General features: G+C 58.7%; 1 protein-coding gene across 2 annotated transcripts in view; it reads right to left on the bottom strand.

Moving 5' to 3' along the window:
• Positions 1-159: 159 nt before the first annotated feature.
• Positions 160-24,235, bottom strand: part of WIZ (WIZ zinc finger) — a 61,431-nt gene continuing 37,355 nt past the window's right edge. The window contains exons 4-13 of one of the 2 annotated variants that reach the window (XM_080409479.1): positions 20,202-22,744; positions 19,596-19,961; positions 7,875-8,039; positions 6,684-7,187; positions 4,240-4,547; positions 4,011-4,140; positions 3,251-3,781; positions 2,127-2,570; positions 1,704-1,896; positions 160-1,565 (exon numbers count right to left, since the gene is read on the bottom strand). In XM_080409479.1, the coding sequence (XP_080265605.1) occupies positions 1,406-1,565; positions 1,704-1,896; positions 2,127-2,570; positions 3,251-3,781; positions 4,011-4,140; positions 4,240-4,547; positions 6,684-7,187; positions 7,875-8,039; positions 19,596-19,961; positions 20,202-22,744 (5,344 nt within the window). In that variant the 3' untranslated portion in view covers positions 160-1,405. Of the gene's footprint in view, positions 1,566-1,703; positions 1,897-2,126; positions 2,571-3,250; positions 3,782-4,010; positions 4,548-6,683; positions 7,188-7,874; positions 8,040-19,595; positions 19,962-20,201; positions 22,745-24,235 lie in introns of both variants that reach the window. The other variant, XM_080409478.1, reaches the window with a different exon arrangement.

Here is a 24,235-nt window from a genome sequence, read left to right as displayed (position 1 = left end):
AATCCCAGCTCCATGTCCCCATCCTGACCCGCGGTCCCACATCCCAACCCCTGCCCTCCTCCCCCGAGACCTAAAATCACCCCAATTCCCCCCAAAACCACCTCCCCCACCCCCCACCCCATCCCAACATTCTGGGTATCCAGAGACTCTGCTCTCCTCCCGGCTTCATTTCCAGAAGAATTTAATCCATCGTCCCATATTCCCGGGTACAAGAATCACCAGAGTATGTCCCAAAAAATTGGAAATAAAAAAAAAAAAAAAAAAAAAAAGAAAAAAAAATTTATCCGTTAAAATTCCTTCCGAAATTCGGAAGTTTTGGGATTTCCAAATAAAAATGAATATTCCTTAATATTCCTTATTTCTACACAAATCTAGAGTTTAAAAAAGTCAGGAGGTCTATGGAGCTAGACGAGGAAAAACTGGGAAAAATAAAGAAATAATAAAGCAACGCTGAAAGTGAGAGGGGGGTGGGGGGAGGGGTGGGGGCTGAGCCGAATCCTCCCAGCGCCGCCGCGGCCCATCCCGGCTGGAATACTGGGAATTCCCTGTTCCCACTGGAGCTCCCACCCGCTCTGCTCCTCTCCGGTGGATCGGGATGCAGCCGGGGGGGAGGCGGGGGGGGATGGGGTGTGAATCCCACCGGATGGTGGGAAAAGCGGGAGGGAAGCAGCGGCAGGTTTTTTTTTGGTGTAGGAAAAGGGGATTTTGGGCAACATGCAACCCCGGAACTGAGGGATTCCGACATCTATGCGAGGCTAAATTTTATCATCGCCTATGGAGAGAACAAACAAAAAAAAAAAAAAAAAAAAAAATCGAATATACATTAACTCTAAGGGTCATATACAAAATCCACAGCGTTTTCCGGGAACGTGGCTGCTCCCTGAAATTCCCCTCCGGCCCGGCTCCATCCCGAATCGCCGTCGGTAAAGGTGACAGCGTTTGTTCTTTGGGTTAAAAAAAAAAAAAAAAAAAATCATCAAAACAAACAAACAAACAAAAAAAAAAAAACTAAAAAAAAAACCCCAACCAAAAAACCAAAACCCACACGGATTTTGGGAAGCGAGGAAGGGGAAAAATTTCCCGTCCTGTCCCGAGACCGGCACTGAGTTGTTCCCTCCCCGATCCGGTGCCGGATCCCGGTGTCTCCCGTGGGATCACCGAGGGTCGATCGCCGAGGGTCGTCTTGATCCATGTAGTGCTTGTAGCTGGGATTGTGCCCCCCCGCCAGCTCATTCCCCCGGACAAAGTGGGAAGCTCCGGAGAGGCAAAGGCAGCGCTCGATCCCCCCCTTTCCCAAAAAAAAAGTAACAACAACAAAAAAAAGGAATCGTGAATGGGGGGGGGGGGGGGGGGATGGTGTCGCTTCCCTGTGCCGGCTCGGTCACCGTGAGGGTGGGGGCTCCCGTTACTGAGCCTCGGCGAGGGTGGGGGGGTCGGGGGCTGGGGGAGCTTCGCCCCGTAAAGGATCCGCTTTGGAGAAATTCATTTCCAGGATGTGTCGCTGGAGATGCCGTACCCATTCCTCCTGGATGGAGAGGGGCCCTTGGAATTCCACCTCGCAGAACCTATGGGGGAAGACAGCGTCGGCTCGGGGTGGGGGGGACACGACGCGCGGATTTAGGGGACCCCCAAAACGAGGGATCCACGCTGGGGATCCCGTGGGATAGGGGATAACCCCCCCTCCGCTTCCCCAGGGGACCCACCTGCACTTGAGGGTGTAGATGTTCCCCACAAACTTCACCAGGGAGGTCTGTGGGGGGCGGGGGACCAGGGACGGCACCGGCCTCATCCGTGGCGGCGGCCGCCGCGTCTCCTCCATCTTCTGCTGGAATTCAGCCCCTTCCTCTTCCCGGTGGAGCGCGGCATCCAGGGGTCTCGCCTGCCTCCGCTCAAACTCTGGGAGAAGGAGGAATGGGGTGGGGGGTTAGATCCGGGTGGGGGGCACCCAAGGTGGCGTGGCGCAGGGAGCAGCCCCCCCTCATCCCAGGGAACCGGCTCCCTGGGAGGAAGAGGAGGAGGAGGAGGAGGAGGAGAGGGGGGGTCTCCGCTAAGGAAGCCCCGGGAATGGGCCGGGATTTTCCCGGTGTTTTGCCAGTGCTGCAGCCCCCCCCCCAGCCCCGACTCACTGCTGATGTTGGAGCGTTGATGTTCCTCCACCTTCACCAACGAGAGGGGGGAGGTGATCATGGGCCGCTCACCACCACTTCCCCCATCCAGGATTTTTCCGGCGTCGCCGTGAGCCAACTCTCCCGTCAATCCTTTATTCAGAAAGGTCACGCCACTACCTTGAAGGCTGAGCGGCATCCGTCGCGCGCCGCCGCCGTCGTGATCCCGGGCGTGGGAAGAATTCCGGAATTTCTTAGTGAAGGGGCGCCCGCCTTGGATGTAGCTCCGGTAAGCGCCGGCTTTTTGGGGTCGGTGCCGGATCCACTCGCTGAGGGTCTCGATGGGGGACCCGTTGACGCACCACTCGGTGACACCGAACTGCCGCAGGTGCGCACGCGCGTGGCTGGCCAAGGCCTTGCGGTTCTCGAAGTAGAGGCCGCAGAGCTCGCAGCAGGCTTCGCTGGCTGGGGGGAGGGGAGGGGGCAAGGCACCGGGGGGGGTCAGCGGGAAAGACAAGGGAAGGGGCAGGGAGCTGTGCCCCCCCCCCCCCCCCAGGGTCCTGGGATGGAAATGATCCCCCCGGCGCCAACTGCGAGGCGGCACCACGGAGCTGATTTGGGTCGGGGAAGAAGCTCCGACCACAAATCCCTGTTCCCGTCTCCCTCCTCTGTATCCCGAGCCACAATCCCAAATCCCTGCTCCTGTCTCCCTGCTCCCACCTCCCTCTTTATCCCCAAAGCCAAAAACCCACACGATCCCAAATCCCTGCTCCTGCCTCCCTCCTCTGTAGCCTGAGCCAAAACCCACAGGACCCCAAATCCCTGCTCCCATCTCCTCTGTATTCCCAGGAGCCAAAAACCACACGATCCCAAATCCCTGCTCCTGTCTCCCTGTTTGCGTCTCCCTCCTCTATATCCTGAGTCACAAACCACACGATCCCAAATCCCTGCTCCCGTCTCCCTCCTCTTTATCCCCAAGCCAAAACCCACAGGACCCCAAATCCCTGCTCTGTATCCCCAAAGCCAACACCCACACGATCCCAAATCCCTGCTCCTTCCTCCCTCCTCTGCACCCCCAAATCCACCCCCCCCTTCCCCCCCCAGGGCTGGGGGGCTTCCCCCCGGCCCGTTCTCCCCCCACTCACACGTGTGCGCCGGTTTGTCGTGCACGGCCTTGGATTTGAAGGGCAGCTCCGCCGGGATGTACGCCTTGTGCTTCCCGTCGGCGAGGGGGCCCAGGCGCTCGTCCTGCAGCGGCCGTTTGGCCGCCAGCGGCGTCAGGAAAGCGCCCTGGGATTTACCGGTGAGCGGCGACAGGGAAATCTCCCGGTTCAAGGTGGAGCCGCCGGGGCTGGGCTTCCCTGGCCGCCCTCCCAGGGATGCCAGGGCCATTCCCTGCAGGATTTTTCCCGAGGCCTTGGGGTCCGTCCCTTCTTCCCCGAGAGATTTGGGGAGTTCGATGCTGGAGGTGTGAGGTTCCTTCTTGATGACGCAAGGTTTGGATTTCTTCTTGAGGATCTCCCGCAGGGTGTCGATGGGCGAGCCGTTGACCGACCACTCGGTCACCCCCATCTGCCGGAGGTGGGATCGAGCGTGGCTCGACAAACCTTTGCGGTTCTCGAAATATTCGCCACAAAACTCGCAGCGGATATCTCGCACTGGGTCAGCTCGGGAAGCTGTGGGGGAAGAGACATGGGAGGAGGGAGAGAGAAGGATCGGGATTAAATCCCTCCGTGCTGCTCCCGGCCAGCCACAGCTGGGGTTCCCCCACCCTGGAAGGTGATGTGGGCTCCCCCCAAGCACCGGGAGGAGCCCTCAGCCCTTCCCAAAGCCAGAGGGGATCCCTGTTCCCGAGGGATCTCGGCCCCACGGAGGGAGCGGGGAAGGCGACAGCCATGGACTTACAGAGGTTCAAGGGAGACATCTCCTCCCGCGGGGACCAGGCTCGGTCGGATGGGTGAGGTTCTCCGTGGAGTCCTCCCGACATCATCTCCCTCTTGATTTCCACCCTCAGCTGATCTTGTTTGAGTTTCTTCTGCAAGGAGGGAGGAGAAAGGCCTGGAAACATCTTCCGGGCGGTGGGAGGTGGGGACGAGGTAGGAGATTGCCCCAGGGGGCTGCCGGCTTGCTGGACCTTCTTGGGGAGGGTGGGGATGTGAAGCTCTCCGGGACCGCGTGGTTCCAAGGATCCCATACTGCCCAGGAGGGTCTTGGCCATGGCTTTTTGCCCGGGACCGGCGGGATTTGAGGCGCTGCTCCGCGGTTGGCTTCGCCGTTTGAGGATCTCCCGCAGGGTGTCGATGGGTGAACCGTTGACATACCACTCGGTCACCCCCATCTGCCGGAGGTGGGATCGAGCGTGGCTCGACAAACCTTTGCGGTTCTCGAAGTATTCGCCGCAAAACTCGCAGCGGATATCTCGCACCGGCTCCGACCCAGAGGCTGCAGGGAGAGAGAGGGAGAAAGAGAAGAAAGATCGGCGCTGTTCGACGGCGGAGCGCAGCCCACGGCGCCAAAGCCAATCCCAGCCTAAAACTGGAAGCAGGCTTGAATCCGTCAGGATTCCCCAGGAAAACGCAACAGCTGGGGGCTGCGGGGAGCGGGAGGGCTTCCCAGTGCAACCAACAGCAAAGCTGTGGTCCGGAGCACTGGGATAACGGGGATGCTTGTGGACCCTGGAAGCTGCAAGTCCTGCTTGCACTGTGGCATCTTCCCGGACACGGCGGAGCCAGTGGCACCGGGACAAACACTGCGTGCCTAAACCGAGCACATCCTGGCTAACCCCGGCTCATCCCGGCCCTGCACGCTTGGCCCTCACGCCAGGGCAATTCCTGCCTCTGGGAAGCAGTGATTCCCGGCAGGATGATGAAGAGGAGGAGGAAGATGAAGCAGGAAAAGCTTTTACAACGGCAAACAAGCTGCAGCCTGAGCCCCACGATATAGCGGGGGAGAAACGCAACTTCCCCGGTCCCTGCTGCCTTCCCGCTGCGGAGGGGAAGGAGAAACCACCCGCGCTGCAGCGGGATGGGGAAGCCAGAGGCAGATCCCTGCCTGGGAACTGGGATCAAACCCCGCAGCGGCTTGGGATCATTTCAGGCGGAGGGGAGATGGGTGCAGGCAGCTGTCCAGCCGTCCCTGCCGGTGGGAAGCGCTCACCGGGGAGGTCGGGGCCGTTCATTTCTAACCTGAGTTGGGATTTTGGGCACCGCTGAAGTGATGCCGGGAAGGAACCTACGGAGAGGGAGCAGAGGCATCGCGGCCAGCCCTGGCTGAGAGCTGGCACGGCCGGGGCTTTAGGTTTTTAGCCAGCAGAAGGGAAATGAGGGTGATCAACCGATCCCTTGCGCCGCAGATTCGGATCTGTTGGCTGCTGCAGCCCGCAGCATGCCAGGGACTCTGCCAGCCCAGGGCCTGCCTGCTCCTACGGCTTCATTAGCAGCCTCACTGAGAGGAATTCCCGTGCTGGCTACGGGACAGGCGGGAAGCGCTTTTCTGTTGCTGCTCCAAGTCAGCTGCAAGGATGAGCCGGGGCCGAAATCAGCATTTTCTGCCACCGGCAGAGAAGCAGCACCCGGAGAGCATCTCCACTCCAGCAAACCCACAGGCGCCTGTCCCAGCACCCGCCAGCATCCTGCTCTGCCATCCCGGAGCTTTTCAGCTGATGAAAAGTGAGCTGGGAGATGGGACGGAGCAATTTTATAACCACGCGGCTCAGAGAAACCTGACAGGATTAGGAAATCCCCAGGCGTGGGGATCTGGAGGGATATCAGGTCTTCAAGCCACTCCTGCAACAAGGGGAGGAGCGGATACAGCACGTGCTGGGATGCCGTCTTCTGCTTTATCCCACGGAACGACCCCCAGACGCACCGTAATTCCCACCGGGGATGGCCAAGTGCCTGCGGGCGCTGCCAGCGGTGGCACGGCTTTGCTGGGCAAGCCCAGGAATGGAGGATGAAGAACTAACGAGGCAAAGAGCCCTTGGAAGTGTTGATGAAGACGTTCCCGGCAAGATGCGGCACGCTGGGAGAAGGCAGGTCTGCTGCCAGGACAACCATTTTGATCCAAAGGTGTCGGAACGTCACCCATAGGGAGCTTGGGGACAAAGAGGGACACGGCAGGACCAGGGCTGCGGTCCTAAGAGCACATCTAGCGGTGGGAATGGCAACAGGGAACGGGCTGATGCTGGCCAAAGCCACCAGGCTCTGTTGGGAGAAGGGAGCTGGCTGTGCCGGATGAAGCCACGGCGCAGGAAGGTGCTCCGCACCGGCCAAACCACAGCCCAGAGGAGCTGAGGGAGGTGAGAGAAGCAAGCCAGAGAGATGCGAAAAGCTCAGAGGGCAGAGAGCCAGCAGTTTTCCTGAAATCCCGATGGAAATGCCCATTTTCCCAGGCAGCAAAGACTGTCACCTCCACTAGTCACAACCAAGTGGCACATTATCTCCCCGGCCTGGCCAGTGCCAAACACCGGCTCCTGCCCTCCCAGCACCAAGGGACACCCAGCTTAGCAGCACAGGATGGGAGAAGATGGGAATTTCTCCTCTAAACGGGAAACATTAGGAATAAAAAAGAAAAACTCACTTAAATTGAGTGGTCCTTCCTCATCTGCCTGCGGCCACTGGGCTTTCGGAGAGCTCTGCAGAGGGCTCAGTGAGAGCTTGGAACTCTTCTCCTCGGGGTTTTTCGGAGACGGGGACCCCGAAAGAGCAGGTGGCACCTTCTTCAGGATGGGGGAACCCGGTTGCGAGAGGTTTTTCGAGAAGCCGGGAGGGGATTTGATGGCTTTATTTACAGGACCATCCAGCGGGCGATCGCCGGCCTTGCCGAGCGCCAGGAGCGTGGGTCGAGGGGAACCGGTGGCGGCGTCTTTGGGGGAACCGGATTTTTTGCCAAGGGTGGGAGACATGGGGCTGCCGTCGGGTTTGCCTTTTTGCTTCATCAGTTCGTAAAGCAAATCGATGGGAGCCCCACTGCTCTCCGATTCAGCTACGCCAAGTTGCCGTAGGTGAGAACGGGCGTGGCTGGATAAACCTTTGCGGGTTTCGAAGCAGGCACCGCACACTTCGCACGTCGTAAGGTTCTGGGCTAAAAAGAAGAAAAATAAAAAAAAAAAAGAGAGGAAAAAAAAAAGAAAATCAGGGCACGGCTGCGGCAGGAGGCACAAGGAGCAGCACCCAGCAACACTGTTTCTCCCCCCCCGGCCCCCCAAGGGATTTTTCCCACCCCAACCCTAATTTTGAACATTAAGATGCTACGTGTGCCCCTGCGCAGGCAGGAATAAAGCAGGGAAGAGCGAACAGAGCTGGGGGAGGACAAGGATCGCTGCGCTGGGGTGGAAGGAGACCAGTTTTCCTGCTTGAGAATGTTTTCCAGAGTGTTTTGGGAAGCCTTGCCTGCAACTGGTGAGCCACAGGCAGGCTCCAAGGCCCAGCTAGGGAGCGAGAGGGATCTCAAAGCGATTGTTTTCGGGAAACGTCGTTAACTAGGAGAGGAAGGACTGATTGAGGTGGTTTAAGGAGAACAGGGAGTGCACATTGGTCCCAGCGAGCTTTGGAAAGCTGCTGGCACTGGGGAAAGAAAAGCGACGTAAACCAGTGGTACCAGAGTACTACATGGCCACCATCTTAATTAAAGGATTAATTAAGCAAAACAATCTGAAAATCCTCCTGGATCAGGTTAAATAAACACCTGCCAGGCTGCCCGCTCTCTCCTCACAGCAAAAACTTAGCGCTGGGCTGTTGCAGACACCAAGAAGCCAGGCAAAATACTCACTTTTGGAGTCCTGAGGCTCTGGTTTGCTCCCGGGTGGCTCAGGAGACAGTTTGGTCCCTATCCTGGTGGGGGGTTGATCCAGCTGCCCAGCGGGAGCACTTTTTTTTGGGAGAGGGGGTGAACCCACCTCCATGGCCACCAGTTCTTCCTCTTCTGGAGCCAGGACTGCCAAGATAAAGAAAGAGTCAGAGTCTGAGCGGGGATGATGCGGCTGACAGATCCGTGGCAGGAGGTAGCAAAGGTTTAAGCTGTTCCAGAAGAGCTTCAGACGGAGAATGGGGGAGAACGGGGCTCTGCACGGGGCTGGCGGGGGCTTTCAGAGGGGGAGACCCACGCCGGTGGCAGGTGACACGCCACTGGGACAGCGGTGACCTGCCAGTGGGATTTGGGGGAGCCTGGGGACAGCGGGAGGTGGGAAGGATGGTGGCATTTCCCTGCAGGAGGGGAGATGGTGACAGCTCCATGCGAAGGGGGGAAATGGTGGCAGTGCCCTCAGAGGAGACGGTGGCAGCTCTCTGGAGGGGGGCGGGACGACATAGATGAAGCTGGCAGCTCCCTGGGTGTGTGTGTGTGTGTGTGTGACAGGGACATAAAGGTGGCATCTCTCTTTGGTGGGATGGATGGGTGGGGGCAGCTCCCTGTGAGGAGGGGGACAGGGACAGTGGCAGCTCCCTGCAGAGAGCGGGGCAGGGACATTGGCAAGTCGCTGCGGGGGGGGGGGAGGGCATAAAAGTGGCATCTGCTTGCGGGGAGAGGGACAGGGACAATGGCAAGTCCCTGCGGGGGGGGGGAGGGGAGGGCAGGGAAGGTGGCAGCTCCCTATGGGGAGGGGAACAGGGCCAGTGGCAGGTCCCTGCGGGGGTGGGGAGATGGGGAAGGTGGCAGCTCCCTGCAGGGGACCAGAAAGGTGGCAGCTGCCTAAGGGGAGGGGACAGGGAAAGTGGCAGCTCCCCGCGGGGGGGCCGGCCGCTGGCAGCCCCGCCCGGGCCAGGGGGCGGGTTGGGGGCTGCCTCGGGCTCCCCGGGCCCCGCTCCCAACCCCGGGGCGGTGACAGGGCGCGGCCGGGATTTGCATCCCCCTACCCCGGATCGTGTGCCCCCCCCCCCCGGGGGGCGGAGAGGAGGGGAAAGGCTTCCCCCCCCGCCCCCCCCCCCCCCCCGCCCTTGCTCCCAGCGGTGACAGAAACCGGGCGCGGCCCGTTGCGAACGGCCAGGCCGGGCCTGGGGGCCCCGCCGAGGGGATGGCGGGGCCCCCGTGAGGAACAAAGCGAGGCCGGGGCACGGACAAAGGAGGGCGGCGGCTCGGCGACAGCGACCTCCACCGGCCCCCCCCCTCCCTTCCCCTCCCCTCCCCCGTCAGTGCCGGGCCTGGAACCGGCGGCGGCCCCCGGCCGGGCCCGCCGCTGCGGCGGGGGAAGGGGGGGGTGGGGTGGGGGCCGCGGGTGGGCCCGGGCGCGGCGGGGCGGGGTCGGCGGAGGAAAAGGGGGCCTCACCCGGCTCGGGCGCCGCCTCGGGCTCGGGTTCGCCGTCCCCACCCCGGTCCCGGTCCCGGGGTCGCGGCGCCGCCGCCGCTTTTGTCACTTTGGGCTGCGAGGAGGTGGAGGCCGCCATCTTGGCTCCGGCACATGCGGGGCGGCCGCCAGGCCGTTAGGCCGAGCGCCGAGCCGCGCGCGCCCGCCCGCCAGGCCGAGCGGTCGAGCGCCGAGTGAGGGGGAAGGAGAAAAAGCGGGTGGGGGCGCTCCCCGGGGCGGGAGGTCGAGTGCCGAGTGATCGGCGCCCCCCGCGGAGAGACGCGCGGGAGGTGGCGGCAGGGTGGAGGGGGGAGCGCCGAGCGATCGAGCAGTGCGGTGGGGAGGGGGCTGCTCGGCCCAGGTCTGCGGGCACCGGACAAGGCCCCGGGACCAGGCCCAGCTCAGCCCCAGGACGGACGTACCCAGGCGGCCGGGGGTCCCGGGCCCCACAGGGCCTGGCTCTGCCTACTGGGCCCCGGCTGCGATATGGGGCAGGGGCCGGGACCAGCCCCACGGCCCATGTCCCCCCATGGTCCCCTCACACCTCCAGCCCCAGGGTCTAGGCCCCCAATGGGGCCTGCTGCCCCCCAGGCCCAAGGTCTAGGTCCCTCCACGGTCCTCCTCCCCCCTCCAGCCCAGTCCCCCCGCCCCCCCCGGGGCCTGCTGCCCCCCAGCCCCAGGGTCTATGTCCCCCCATGGTCCCCTCACGCCTCCAGCCCAGCCCCACGGGCCTGCTGCCCCCCCCAGCCCCATGTCCCATGGCCCTCCATCGTCCCCTCACACCTCTAGCCCAGCCCCACAGGCCCCCAGTGGGGCCTGCTGCCCCCCAGGCCCAGGTTCTATGTCCCCCCATGGTCCTCTCAAACCTCCAGCCCAGCCCTATAGGCCCCCCCCATGGCACCTGCTGCCCCCCAGCCCTGTGGCCCACATCCCTCCATGGTCCTCTCAAAGCTCCAGCCCCACAGGCCCCCCTGACGCCTGCTGCCCCCCAGCCCCTCGGCCCATGTCCCTCCCTGGTCCCCCTCACAGCCCTGCCCCACAGGCACCCCATGGTGCCTGCTGCCCCCCAGGCCCTGGCTCACCCCCCCTCCCCTACCAGGGCTCTCCCCATCCCCCATGGCTTGTGTGGGGCTGCCCCAGCCCCATACCCAGCCGACAGCACCATCTGGACACCTCCCGAGATGGAAAAGGCCACCCATGGCCTTTCTCCATCCCCATCCCTCTGCCACAGCCCCAGCTGCCACAGGGAGCGGGTTTCTGTTCAAACCACCCCCCAAAAAAGCAACAAAAAGCAAAAAGTGAAGCAATCCTCTGCCCAGAGCGGGGACACACGGACATCAGCCGCCTCATCGGGCACTGCGACCCCTCCTCAGAGCAGGGGTTCCCCAATAATGCCGGAGCACTGACTCAACGGGACACGAGGCAACTCGGCAAAGCCTCCCTGAAAGCCCCATTCCCAAGGAAACCAAGGAGCAGCGCCGGAGCCAGCTGAGGACGCCACATTTTTGGCGAGAGCTATCCCCAAATTACAGCAGGTGTTGGGAGAGAGCAAGCCCGGCGAAGGGAGGCCCAGCCGCGCTGCCCAAGGCAAAGAGCGGGTCCTGTCGGAAAAGGGAATGATGGAAAACATGTATAGGAACCCAAAATCCACCCAGAGTGGGGGGAAAAAAAAAATCCACCTGGATTGCAAAGCAGCCGTAATGAGCGCAGACCGTTAACCTCAGTGGTGAGGAGATGACCCAATCCTGCAGGAACCGTCCCCGTCCACTCCTGGAACATCAGGGTGAAGGAACGTGGCTCTAACTGAAGGAACTTACAGATCAATAAAAGTTACTTACGGAGCCTAAAATAGAAATACAGAAAGATGGAGCGTGTAATCGTTACCTTGGCCAGGTTCTGCTCAGCCCCATTCTCCTCCTCACATCCCTGGGGAAGGAAAAGCAGAGTCCCAGCATGGCCACAAGTGTTTCCTTACGGTTTCTGGGCTTAAGAGTTGAAAACCGGCGTTCAAAGCCGGCTGATTTGGTCCGTAATTCCACCAGGAAAACCCACGTGCGATGGCAAACCCGCCTGAGGCTCCCAGAGTACATCAACAAAAACAAACCAAGAAGGGGCAGCTGGGGAAAAGGAGACAGCCCGCACGAGCCGCAGCGAAAACAGAATCAGACCCACCCTGGACACTTCAATTTTTACCACGGGGAAGCTCTGGAGGTTCAAATACCTCCTTTGGTATTGCAAGAGGGCTTAAAAACGGGTGGTAGGTGCTTAATCCATCTACCATCGGCTTCTGCGAGGTTAAAGAAGCCACGACGGGCCAAATCCTGATGTTTTTAGGGAGTTTCAAAGCCTGCAGCAGGAACCAGAGGTCTCCAGGGGCTCCGGTGTCTGTGCAGTGACGACACAGCGGGTCTTATCCTGGCCGGTTTTCGGGGGAGACGCGCTCACAGTAGCACAGTCACAAATCCTCAAGGAGCCATGAAACACCTTCACCCCAATTCTCAACAAACCACGGGCAGAAGAGGGGAGGGAAAAGCCCCTCGTCGCAGTTGACATCCCATCGCACCTGTAAAAATGCTCCAGTAGGATAACCTGCTGCTTTAACCCGGATTCAAGGGATGATCTCTGGAGCAGCCAGTGCCGCTTCCCAGCTGCAGAGCTCAGCTTTGCCCTGTGGACTGAAAAAACTCCGATTCCCTCGAATTTGAGCCAAATCTTCCTGTAAAATATCCAGCGAAGGCAACCAGGGGTATGGGAAATGCTGGGATGGGCAGAGCTGCCTGCTCGCTGGCTCACTATCGGGCTCCGTCTGGGGTGAGGATGAAAGCATCTGTCTCGGCTGGCCAGCCTACAGCATCCAGAGCGCCGTGCAAGCCGGTTCCTTGCCAAGGAGCTTTTGCCAGCTCCCTGTCACGCTTTTGAGCCATCAAATCATTTTAAACGTGGTGCTTCCCCTTGCTGGCTCGGCCGAGGAGGACGGGCTGCCGACGAACTCCGCTTCAAGTCCTTCTCCTCTTTCTCCACTGTGGTGGTAAGATAAAAAACCTCTCCTCGGGTTAAAAAAGCTAGAGAAAACGTCAGGAGGAGGAGGAGGTCATGAGGAATTGGTGTGGCAGGCACAGCTCGCCCAAATTGAACAGGGAGAGGAGAAAGACAAGGAATCGATGCTGTTCCTTTCTCTGCTGTCCTCCCGTTGGGATGTGGAGGTGGCTGCAGGACCCGTGGGTACCCCAGGTCATCCCAACTCGGGGCTCCCCCCCCCTACAACATCCCCTTCTCCAACACTTACAAACCAGGGTCTCCCCAAAACATGATGAAAGGGACAATTTCTACCCTCGGTTGCCAAGATTGAAATAGGTTACGGTGACCATCTGCCTTCCAGTGCTGCCCCCAGGGATCCTTGCTCCGCAATTCCTGTGCTGGAAGACCTGGTTGAGAGATTTCACGTCTCTGGTGGCCATAAATCGGCAGTGGTGAAAATGGGAGCTCAAATCCAGGCTAAAAAACTGACGTATGGCCTCCCTGTGGCGCTGCCTACCATCCGAAATCTTCAGAGACTGGGAGAAAAAGAGTATCAAGGGCAACAGCGGTGTTATCCCCGTGCAGGGGAAGGAGGGAAGGGGAGCAGAAGGCCAACGTGAGCTCTTCACGTTGGAACTCAAGAAAGGAATCAAAGATGGGAGAAAGTAGGTCAGGCTGCGGGTGAGCAGCGAACAAGCACAGAGGAAGGAAAATCAGAAAAAACGACACAAAAGGAGAGCGTGACCCTGAGAGCCGTAACCTCAGGAGGGTCCTCAGGGCACATTAACCCACGAGAGGGGTGGTGGCACCTCCAACCCTCTCCAAACTCAATGGGACATGGCCCTGAGCAACCTGACCTGGCTTTGGAGTTGGAGCTGGCACCTGGGGGCAGGTCCAGATCTCCGGAAGGTTTTGTTAATCCGTTCGTCCGTGATGAACACGGCCACCACAGGACGCGTAGGCGTCGCTCCTCGACAGAAAGGAGGATGAAAGGCCACGTCCACAGAGCAACTTGGTTCCTTCGCGGAGGGCGACCACAAGGAAGAAAAGGTCAGGGTGGAGATCGGAGCTGCTGCTGAGCTGCGCCAAGGTCCTTCCTCTCCAGTCAAAGAGTCGAGGAAGAAATGAGGCTCAAAAAAACCCTGTAAAATCTAGTAAGAAATAATAATAAAAGTCCTCTTCCAGCCCTGGTTGTGCCTTCCCCTCCTGATCTCTGCCAGCCTCTTGCTGAGGCTGTGGTTGTCCCCATGCCAGGCACCATGGGCTCCTCCTGGCCCTGGCAGCTTGCATCCCCTGGATGAAAAGGGGGGGGCGGGGGCAGGAATCCAAGGAGTTGTAGGGCCTCTGCCTGCTCGTATCTCAGAGTGGATCACACCAGAGTTCCCCCAGGACACCCCTAAAATCAGTTTTGGAGCCCTGGACACTCAGACCCTGTCCCTTTTTCACTCATCGTCTACCGGAAGGAGCTCCCAGTTCTCCACGTGTCCCGGAGCGCAGCCCTGCAGAGGGACCTGGGGCTTTTGGCCCATAAGAAGCTCCACCGGAGGCACAGCCAGAAGGGCCACCCGTGTCCCAGCCCAGCGGAGCAAACCAGGTGAAAGATGTGGTTGTCCCACATCTTGGTGTGACCTGGCCTTGAGCCTGTGGGCAAATTTTGGGCTCCACAATCTAAGGAGGACATAAAAAAATATTAGAACATGTCCATAGCAAACTGAAAGACGTGGTTGTCCCACGTCTTGGTGTGACCTGACCTTGAGTGTTGTGGGTGCTTTGGAGCTCCACCATTTTAAGGAGGACAGAAGAACATCAGAGAGGGCAACAGAGATGGTGGAAGGACTCGAGCAGAACCTTGGGAGGAGCGGCTGAGGACACCAGGGTCGGTCAGCCTGGGGATGAGGAGGCTGAGGAGGGACCTTATCGCTGCCTACAGCTTCCTTGTGATGGCCAACGGGGACGGAGGTGCTGATCTCCTCTCCCAGGTGCCTGGCGATAGGACGTGAGGGACCAACTTAAAGTGGCATCAAGGGAAGTTCAGACTGGCCATTGGGAAAGAGTTTTCCATGGAACAAGCTCCCCAGGGATGAGGTCATGGCTCCAAGCCTGTTGGTGTCCAAGAAGAGTTTGGAAAACGCTCTTAGATACAGGGTTTAATGTGTAGGTTGCCCCGTGTGGCATCTGGAGTTGGGCTCCATGATCCTCGTGGGTCTCTTGCAACCCAGGAGATCCTAAGAATGTTTCTTCCTTTTTATGTTCTAGAGAGGGAAAAGACATTCTAGCCAAGGCAGGACCCTGGGCATGGTAGAGGCAAGCTCAGTCCTCATGTGGGGGCTGAAGATGAGCAAGTACCAGATGAAGGAGTTACAGAATCATTCCCTGCCCTCTCCTCATCCTCCTGAAAACCCACGCCACGTCTGATGCACTCCAGAAGGAAAGACTCTGCGTGGGGGGTAGGTCAACCAGTAAATTCACGCCTGCTCCTACTCCCAGATGTGGTGAAACATCACTCTGCCTGCATGGGAGCAGATCAGGAGAAGAAATCTCACTCTAGCAGAAGACCTTGCAGTATGGGACAGTTGGGGAATTAAATCTGGGGGGGGGGAGAAAAAAAAGGGGGGAGAAGGGCAGGATGATGGTGGCCAGCCTGCAAAAGCAGTCCAGGCAACGGAGTGAGGTGAGGCAGGCTATGAAGTGGGGGAGCTGCGAGCCGTTTTGGAGAGGATGCAATTGCCTAACGCTTCTCAACGCCTGCCAAGAAGCGCCACGTGTTCTCCGAAGTGGCTGCCAAAACGCTGGGAGCCAGGAGATACATAAACAGCCTCGCTAATGAGCCAAGCTGGGCTCGACGGAGGCGGCTGCGGCAGCAGGGCACACCTCCAGCCATCACGGCGAGAGGGGGAAGCCACTGCTGAGCACAGGGACCTCCCCAGAGAAGCCACCAGCTCCGCTGGGGACAGCCGAAGAGCGAGCGGTCTCACAGAAAAGGGGCGAGGGGGCAAAAAAAACCCCCAAACCAAACAGTTTTCAGACTTTTAAGCTGTTCAAAACCAAACCAGAGCGAATGTTGCAACCCCTGCTGCGTCCTGGGATGGGCGAGAGCCAAGAGATCCCTCCTGCTCTCCACGGCACCGCATCTGGGACGCGTCCCATGTTAAGAGCAGAATTCCGTGGAGGGTTCAGACATACCAGGGAGGGAATTGCAAATGATCAGTGGTCTGAAACCATGGCCAAAACCTGGAGACTGACAGATCTGGATCTACAGAAGAGCAGAAACCATTGTCTTTGCTTACCGAGATAACCAGCGATGGGTTTAGATACTGAGAAAACAAACGACCCCATCAGCTTCCTAAGGGTGAGGCCAGCACGGGTGCTGAGGACAGTGGTGGAGGCTCCGTGAGGGAACTGGTAACCTCCAAGATCCCCCCAGTATCTCAAAACATCCTGGGTTTGCCACCCACGCTCCCATCCAACCCACCAGTGCAGCCAAACCCAAGTTCTCACCACTGACCCCAACACCTACTTCCTCCCTTTGACTTTTAGTTTTGCTTAAAGAGGTTGGTTTGGGTTTTTTTTTTGTTTTTAAACAAGCAGCCAAGGGTAGGATACCAGCAAACTGGCAAATGTTTAACCCACGCCCCTTTCCCAGCGCTGCTCTTTGTTCCTCCTTCGCGTCCCGCCTGTGAACAGCTCTGGGAGGTGATGCTTCACCCCACGAGGACGGAGACCCTCGGGTGTCGCGGCGATTTGCTTATGAACCCAAGGAGGAAAAGCACCACCGTGCACATCAAATCGATCTCCCAGCACCCGGAGCTGAATCCTCCGCCTTTGTTTCCCGCTGCAGCCTCGTTAGAAACCACAAACCGCAGCCAACTGCTCACCAAGGTCTCCCCCCGCCCCCCCCCCCAAAAAAAGGGGGATTTCTCCCCGGAGTGCTCAGAGGGTTTCGGTTAAGGGTCTACCGATATTCTGAGCTCAACCGGCTCCGGAGGCATCTTGTGACGTTGGCAGAGACCTTCTGGCTGTTTCCTTCACTGGAAGCGCAGAGGAAGGAAGCAGGAAGCGGTTTGCAGAGCTGCCTGCGGATTCTGAGCCGCGACATCAGCCCAGGGCACCGACAGCATCACCGCTGCTGCAGCACCGGGCTGTCGGCACCGCGGCACGGAGACACCGCCGGGTCCGGTGCCCTGCCAGATCCTCCCACCTTTATTGCAAACAGCTTTTATCTCGTTCATGTGGCTTAAACCCCTCTGTACGTTGTGGAATTTGGATAAAAGACAGGCAGAGGGTGCTGGGCTAAGCAGGTGCCCTAATGCCGACTCCCGGCTCCAGCCCGGGAGCCGCGGTCGAGGCTCCGGCATGGCCACGAACACCCCTGCCGAAGCAGGCAGCTCACCTGAGCTCTCACACAAGCGATTCAGAGTGACAAACGGGCACAAAAAAAACCCAGCCAAAATCCTCCCAGCGATGGGTTTGGCACTCCCCATCACCCAACCTGCTCCCCTGTTTGCTCAGCTGCGTCCTCGCAGCCGGACCCAGAGCAAGAGTTAAATAAATATTGCAACGCCGCGGGTGCTGCTGCGTGCCGAAATCGGTTGCAACAGAGAGTTGCAGCGCGGAGCGCCCTGGAAGTGTCATGTGGGGCTGGAAGCAGAACGGGGAAGGGCTTGGAGTCGTCTCCATGAGCTGGGGTGGGTAACCAAAGAGACTTCAGGCTGGGATTTAAATACAGAAGGCGTCCCCAGATCCCTGTCTCCACCTGATCCATCCCCAGATTGCTGTCTCCACCTGATCCCTATCTCCACCCGACCCGTCCCCAGATCCCTATCTCCACCCGACCCGTCCCCAGATCCCTACCCCCACCCGACCCGTCCCCAGATCCCTACCCCCACCTGATCCGTCCCCAGATCCCTACCCCCACCCGACCCGTCCCCAGATCCCTACCCCCACCTGATCCGTCCCCAGATCCCTACCCCCACCTGATCCATCCCCAGATCCCTACCCCCACCTGACCTGTCCCCAGATCCCTACCCCCACCTGATCCGTCCCCAGATCCCTACCCCCACCTGATCCGTCCCCAGATCCCTATCCCCACCTGATCCGTCCCCAGATCCCTATCCCCACCTGATCCGTCCCCAGATCCCTATCTCCACCTGACCTGTCCCCAGATCCCTACCCCCACCTGATCCGTCCCCAGATCCCTACCCCCACCTGATCCGTCCCCAGATCCCTACCCCCACCTGACCTGTCCCTAGATCCCTACCCCCACCTGATCCGTCCCCAGATCCCTACCCCCACCTGATCCGTCCCCAGATCCCTACCCCCACCTGATCCGTCCCCAGATCCCTATCTCCACCTGACCTGTCCCTAGATCCCTATCTCCACAGGATCCCCTGTGCATGCTTTGGTTACACAACAGGTTGCCGAGCTGGGGATTGTGAAGTTTTCCAAATTTACCCATTTTCTTGGCCCCCGACGACAAAACTCATAAGCAGACGGAGCCCGCAAGGTTAAACCTGGGAGCGCAGGACACCTAAGGGGGTGTTTGAGCTCCTGCCCTTGCGCAGGTCACGCTCACCCCACGCGAGGTGGGTCACCCCACATGAGGACATCTGTCCTCAGCCTTATCTGGGTGGAAACACAACACCTAAACAGACCAAAACCGAGCTCCGATCCCACGACTTTTACCTAGAAGGACAATTTCCAACCTGATTTCACCCACCAGCATTTCAAAACGACGGGTGAGGGGCACGGCGAGGAGCAGGAGCCGTTCCCAGCCCGGGACCAACATCACATGCTGAAAAAAAAACCCTCGAGTATGTTGCCCAAACCGATAAGCGAGATCGTATTTCAAGACGTGACCCATTTTTAAGAAGTGAAAAAAAAAACAACCAAACTTCACATCGGGGACATTCGATAGGAGATCTGCCGCATGAAGAACTGCACTCGCCTCTACTCCGCTAAGCGGTTGTTGCTGAAAGGCGGCCACATTTTCTTCACTGAGATACTTTCCATCCTTCTTCATCACAAAATACCCAAGCCCTAGTTTTTCCGAATGGCGACACTATCTCTAAAGGCTCGTGCCAATAAATTCTGGGCACTGGGAGATATAAAAATTGCCAAAGAATGGCCAGAGGCAGCAGGCACCCGGGGAAACCCTCCAAAACCACCTCACGTTGGCACTGGCTACCACCCTGGGCTGGTGGCCGTTCATCCTCCGAGGTTTGCCATACCGGGGAACAAGAATTTGGGTTTATTTGTTTTTTTTTTTATTTTGCGTTTGTGATGCTCAACGCTCGTTCCAAAGAGCAGTCAGGCACGTGGAGTAGCCTGGAGAGGCGGGATGACAGGCTTTTTGATATTTCGATTAAAGCCAGCGAGCTTCTCGCTGCAGGGATGGATCTAATGTCGGATTAGGCTGAGCAGCACCTAAAGAAGCTGCTTCAAAGGCTTCAAGACGCTGCCAGAAGCAACAGGCGTCAGTAGGTTGTTGTTTTTCCTCATGCAGGAGGAAGTTTTTAAGACTTTAGAAGCACAGGACGTTGCAAAGTTTTTGGTGTGAGCTCAGTTTTGTGGTGCTTTGCAAGAGAAACCTGGAAGCTGTTTGGGATGGGCTCTGCTCTGGAATAAATAATCCTGTTTGAATAGTCTGGAGCTCCATGGATGGAGCAGGACCAGCTCAGCCCCAAATCCATTCGGGAAAGACCTTTTACACGTCCCACCATGGTCAGGAAAAACAAGGAGCTGCGGGGTAAAGACAGATCCCCAGCCCCGAGGTTGCATCCTGCCCTCTGCGTGGCTGAGCGCTGCCAGGCTGGGCTGGCACCAGCGACCATGCTCTTCTCCTTCCTTCCACCCATGTTCTGCCCCAGGGATTTACAAAGCCCCGACAGAAACCCTGTTCCTAACCAGGACGCTTTTCCAACAACCAAAGCCCGAGCGCCCCAAGCGCAGCTCCATGGCAAGACGCAACCCCTCCAGCGACCGCGCCGCTCGGCTCTTTCATCCGCCGGCATCTCCATGCCCCTGCCGCCAAGCCGGCGTGGGATTCCACAGGACACACAGCGTCAACGATGGAGACTTAAATCAATGCCACGTTACGGCGATTAAACCCTTCCCTGTAAAAATCTGCCCTCCGGCAAGGCTCCGTTCCGCGAGACGCGATGGGTCCGGGGTTATGAAAATTTGGGACCACTTACCGTCTCTGTAGGACTGCAGGGACTCGTCTCCCCACGACGGGGGGAACGGGGAGAGAGGAGAGCGTGGGATGCTGCACTCGGACATGGGGGTCATGCTCTTGCGAGGCACGAAGCCGTGAGCTTCCCTCTCTCGGCTCGGGGACGAGGGCTCAGCTCCCATCGCCGCTTGCAGCATCGGATGCTCCGAGGAGTTGGCCAACAGCTCCTTGAGGATGTTGATGGGCGAGATGGTGAGCTCCCAGTTGGTGATACCAAAGTCTCTCAGGTGGGCTCTGGCGTGGCTGGAGAGACCCGCCCGCGTGTCGAAACCGGCCCCACAGAACTCGCATCGCATCAGGCTGAAAGTGCTCGGGTCGAAGTTCGCAACTGCGGAAAGAAGGACAGAGAGTCAGCGGCGCCGCTAAACCCCCTGGACCGGGCGATCCTCTGCGGCAAGGATGGGGGAAGGGGCTTATCGCACCAGGGTCAACCACATGCCACCGGCTGTGCCGTGGCCACCGCCGTTCAGGTCGGCCGCGATACCATACGTACCCAGTTCTTGGTGGGAGGGGAAAACCCCACTGATTAAAACAAGAAAATAGAAAGCATGGTGAATTGAATACATACTACCTTTTTTCTTCTTCTTTTGGAAGGAAAATTTTTGCTCAATAGCTTTCACTTCTTCCGCTGAGATGAAATGACGGACGTTGTAGCTCACCCCCACCCTGTTGAGGTGGCCCCGCACGTGGTTCGCCAGCCCGATGCCGTTGTGGAACCTGTCCGGGCAGTAGGGACATTTCCTCTCCTCGTTCTTCAACATGGGTGAGTCGGAGTCCAAGAGGTCGTCAAGCTCCAGAGGACCCTCCAGAGGAGCATCCAACAGGAGCATATCCAAGGGAAGGGGCTCTTCCATCATGAATTCCCGGGAAGGGAGCGTTGTTTTCTTCTTGAACGGCTTCCCCCGGGGCCGCTTCGTCGCCCTGGGGTGCAGGTTCACCTCCTCCAGCAAGACGATGGGGACCATCTTCCGCAACTGCTGCTGCTGCTCCTCCGAAGCGATCAAAGAGTCCGTGGCTTTCAGGGTGTCTCTGAACGTCCTCTTGAGGTCCAAGGCGGCTTGAGGGATGCTGACGGGTTTGATGCTTCTGTTCTCGCCCAAATCCATCTCTGCGCTTACGGAGATCTCCTCTTCCATGCTCCCCGCGTCGGTGGCCAACACCCACTTGTGCCTGAGTTCTTCCAGCCCCATCGGGTGGCTCCTGAGACCGTCGCCTTCTCCTTCGAGGTGCTGAGCCGCGGCTTTTTTTTTCAGCTGCTGCAGAGCGAACTGGGAATAAGCTTTTGCGGAGGGAAAACCAGACAAGCCCAGGTTTTTGTGGGGGGCAGCGTAGGGAGCTGCTTTTCTGGCATGAAACCCCGACGCCTGGTAGTCCTTTTTAGTAGCCCCGTTGCTTTTGTCGAGTCTCGGGTGAGTCAGGGCGAAACCGTGGACGGCTTCATAATGCGATGATGGGCTTTCTCGGTGGGGTGGAGGGAAAAGCCGGTCTGCTTTGCCAAAATAATCCGTCTCCGCAAACCGGCCCGGTCTGGCTGGGCTGTAGGCATCTCTGCTGGTTCCCGGTTGATTGGGATCCTCCTCGTACACCTCCGTGTCCCAGGAAAGGTGGGAATGGGCGTATTTCATGTGCTCCTTGAGAATGTTCTCGTTGGGGGCCGGGAAGCTGCAGAGCATACAGGTGCTGAGCCCTTTGCTGCTGCCGTGAGGTGGTACCTGCATCTGCAGGGACGCGTGTTCATTTGGTTTGAAGTGTTTGTAGATGCCGTGCACGGGGCTATCCCGTATTTCTCCACTGCCTGTGCTTCCAAAGAGATTCATGTTCTTCGCCCCTTGGTCCTTCCTCTCCTTGACGTGCATCTTGGCGTGCTGGACGAAGATCTTGGAGGAGTTTGTGCCAAAGACACACTTGGGGCACTGCAGCCGGGCTTCCCGCCCTTCATCTGGAAACTCGTTCAACTTCTGGATCTCTTCGATAATTTTTTCCCTGGACTCTTGGTGGAGCCTCTTGTGCTGCTCCAAAGAGGTGGGGTCTCCAAAGGCCCAGCCGCACTCGTTGCAGCAGAACTGACACTGCCCCCCCAGAGCATCCCTGTCTTGGTCCCTCCCTGGTCCGCGATTATGCTGAAGCATGTGATCCATCAAATGTTCTTTTTTCTTGAAGTAAATGCTGCACTCGATGCAGGTGTACACCGTCGGGTCCTCCTCTGGGGCCAGCTCCTCCTTCCCCTGCTCGTCCAACAAGACGCTGCACATGTAGGGCCTCATCTCGATGTCATAGGAGCTGCAGGGAGCCGGCTCCAGGGACATCAACGGGATCCGCTCCACCGAATCTTCAGCATTTACCGTCCAGGACTGTTTGCCGACGCCGAGGTCCGCGCCGAGCTGAAGACCTGGTTTCTGGATCGTCCACTCAGCCGTGTTGAGCGGGTTGATCTCGCCCAAGTCCGAGTCGACCATCAGCCCCTTCCTGTGGGATGAGGAGCTCTCCAGGGATTTGGACTTGCTGAGGACGGGGTTTAGCGTTTTTCTGAACACCGTGGGGGTCAGAGGAGGAGGCACTTCACGCACGGCCTGTCCCCGAAAGGGCAAGGTGGCTGCTACATCTGTCGGTTTGTTTATATCTTTGTAGTGAGGACTCGGGCTTTTGGTGGGTCTGGAAATCCAGTCAACCCTCTGGATTCCCCTCTTGCTTTTCTCTAAGTGCTCTTTGCTGAGGCCTTCGAGTTGCTTTGGTTCATTTTGAAGATATTTCTCTTCTCCACTGCCAACCGATGCCCCAGCGCAAGGGCCAGGCGTCTCTGCTGCCGCTGTGCCACCATCCAGGTCCTCAGGGTCGCTCTCCAGTTGCTCGGGATCCACCTGCACCGGATTGACGACCTGGGGCTCCACGGCGAACGACGACTCCTTCACACACCGTGCCTCCTTCGAGTCCTTCAAGCCAGAGAGTCTCTCTAAAGTGCTTTCTTCTCTCCCATCACCCGCTCTTGTCTCCAGGGTGGTGGCGTCCCATGTCACGCCGCCGCTGACGGTCATGTTGCGCAGGTCTAGGGAGCTCCTGGCATCCGTCCTGTACAAAGCCTTCTGGAACTCCAAATGCTCTTCATTCGGGGAGCTGCAAGTAAGTTTGGAGAGTTAATAACGGGATAATCAAAATATTTCCATGTATAAAAAGGGTTGTCTGGGGATGGCCCGACGCAGGCCGAGGGTTTCACGGGGACTCCTGTATCACCAAAAATATTAAAGACTCGGGACACAACCCACCCCACACCCTCCCACCCTCCTTTGGCCACGTGCAGCTGGAGCAGCTTCTACAACTTCTTCTGGGCTTGCTCCAAGCTCCTTTTGGCCACAGCTGCGTCTGCGTCCCGCAGGGGCTCTGCCACATCCCTGCCAGGACCGTCGAGTTCCCATCACACCACTGATTCCTGCCTTGGGCCACATGTCACCTTCCTCTGGCTCCACCTCACTCTCTGCTTCTCCTTCCCTTTCCCCTTAGAACTTCTTGAGATGCTTGGACACCTTATTGTCACCTTTTAACCTGGCTCAAGAGGGACATTTGCTCCTAGCGAGGACACTTATCACCATCAGGCCAAAGACCAGGCCAGTGAGCTCTTCAAAGTTTCATAAAAATAGATTTAAGTGTCAACACGGACCACACTAAAGGTCTCTGGGACCAAAGCATGGTTTTTCTCCATGACTCAATGAAAGCCCGAGTGACCCCTCTTCACTGCAGGAGTGGGGAGCCTTTCTCCCCCGTGCAGAGACCCCAAGTCATGGTGGATCAAGGTGCTCCCTTCCCCATCCTCCTCCAAACCCTCCTGAAGGGCCCCGAAGCTGGGAAGACCCCACCAAGCAGCTGAAGAACATCAGCCTCCACGGAGCGAGCTCCACGCTGGTACTGGGTGGCCCCACGCCACCCAGACTGGTGCTGTGGGTACCACCGCGGCACTGAGGACATAGGGGGTGCTGAGAGAGGCTGAGCGCACCCATGGGCAGTCCCAGCCTTGGGGGTCTGCAAGTCCTGCGCTGGGCTTGGAGGCTTTTTGAGGGAAGACGGGAGATGCTGAGGGTGCAAGAGAGGCATTCGATGTTCTCCGAGATGCCTCGAGGGACTGGAGACACCTGGCAGGGGACCAGCAGTTGTGAGATAGGATCTAAGGAGCCTCAAGCCCTTCTGCTGTGGTGGTGGTGGGCTTGGTGGGGAAGCAGAGCGCCCCGAAGGGCACCACATCCCCACGTTCAGGCTTCTGAACCGTGGTCCAAGAGATCCAGGAGCTTTGATGTCCCTCACGGCAGCTTCACAGGGGTTTGGCAGGTGCTGGGCAGACTTGGGGCTTCCATTGAGCTGCAGAGTGAGGCGAGACCCCTCTGTGTCCCCTGTCCCTGCCCTAAGGCTGTCACCCAGCTTCTGTCCTCCTCAGCCAGCCTCGTGCCCGGCTTCTCCCTCTACGCAGCACCTGTGGCACGGAGACACAGCCCCGAGCAGGATGCAGACCACCAGATCTCCTGCTGGGATGGTTTAGCAGCCATCCCTGGGGAAGAAACCTGCCAGACCGCAGAGCCCGACAGCCAGAGAACCCTGGTGACTCGAGACCTCACGCAA

The sequence above is a fragment of the Falco punctatus genome, assembly GCF_963210335.1.
Source record: "Falco punctatus genome assembly, chromosome: 13".
Lineage (NCBI taxonomy): Eukaryota > Metazoa > Chordata > Aves > Falconiformes > Falconidae > Falco > Falco punctatus.
This window is presented reverse-complemented; position numbering and strand designations above follow the sequence as displayed.